At 51.5% G+C, this 394-nt stretch overlaps 1 protein-coding gene across 1 annotated transcript; it reads right to left on the reverse strand.

Annotated features, from left to right (window-relative positions):
* Positions 1 to 15: 15 nt before the first annotated feature.
* On the reverse strand, positions 16 to 390 carry CSUI_004533 (transposon related; the record flags this gene model as incomplete). Its single annotated transcript, XM_068064721.1, has 1 exon — positions 16 to 390. A coding segment is annotated over exon 1 (267 nt), but the record flags the coding sequence as incomplete, so codon positions are not given.
* Positions 391 to 394: the final 4 nt, after the last annotated feature.

Raw genomic sequence — 394 nt, forward strand, 5'->3', positions numbered from 1 at the left:
CCACTTATGCTCATTCCCCAGTAACGTGCACCGTAGCATCTGTTCTATAGTTTGATTTGTCCGCTCTGACTGACCGTCAGTCTGCGGATGGTACGCAGTAGACATGCACCTTTGTATATTAAGTTGTCTACACAGATTTGCCCATATCTCACTCGTGAAGCGCGGGTCCCGATCACTCACTATGGTTCGGGGTACGCCATGCAGTCGTATCACATCTTTGATCAATATGCGGGCTAAGTCGTCCGCCGTTGCTGACTGCGTTGACGGCACGAAGTGAGCCATTTTTGTCAGCCTGCACACCACGGTCACAATCGCGTCATGCTTCGCTTCGGTCTCAGGAAGACCCACAATCAAATCCAAGGCGATGTCCTCCCAAGGTATACGTGGAATGGGC

This window comes from Cystoisospora suis (genome assembly GCF_002600585.1).
Source record: "Cystoisospora suis strain Wien I chromosome Unknown contig_2138, whole genome shotgun sequence".
Taxonomy (NCBI): domain Eukaryota; phylum Apicomplexa; class Conoidasida; order Eucoccidiorida; family Sarcocystidae; genus Cystoisospora; species Cystoisospora suis.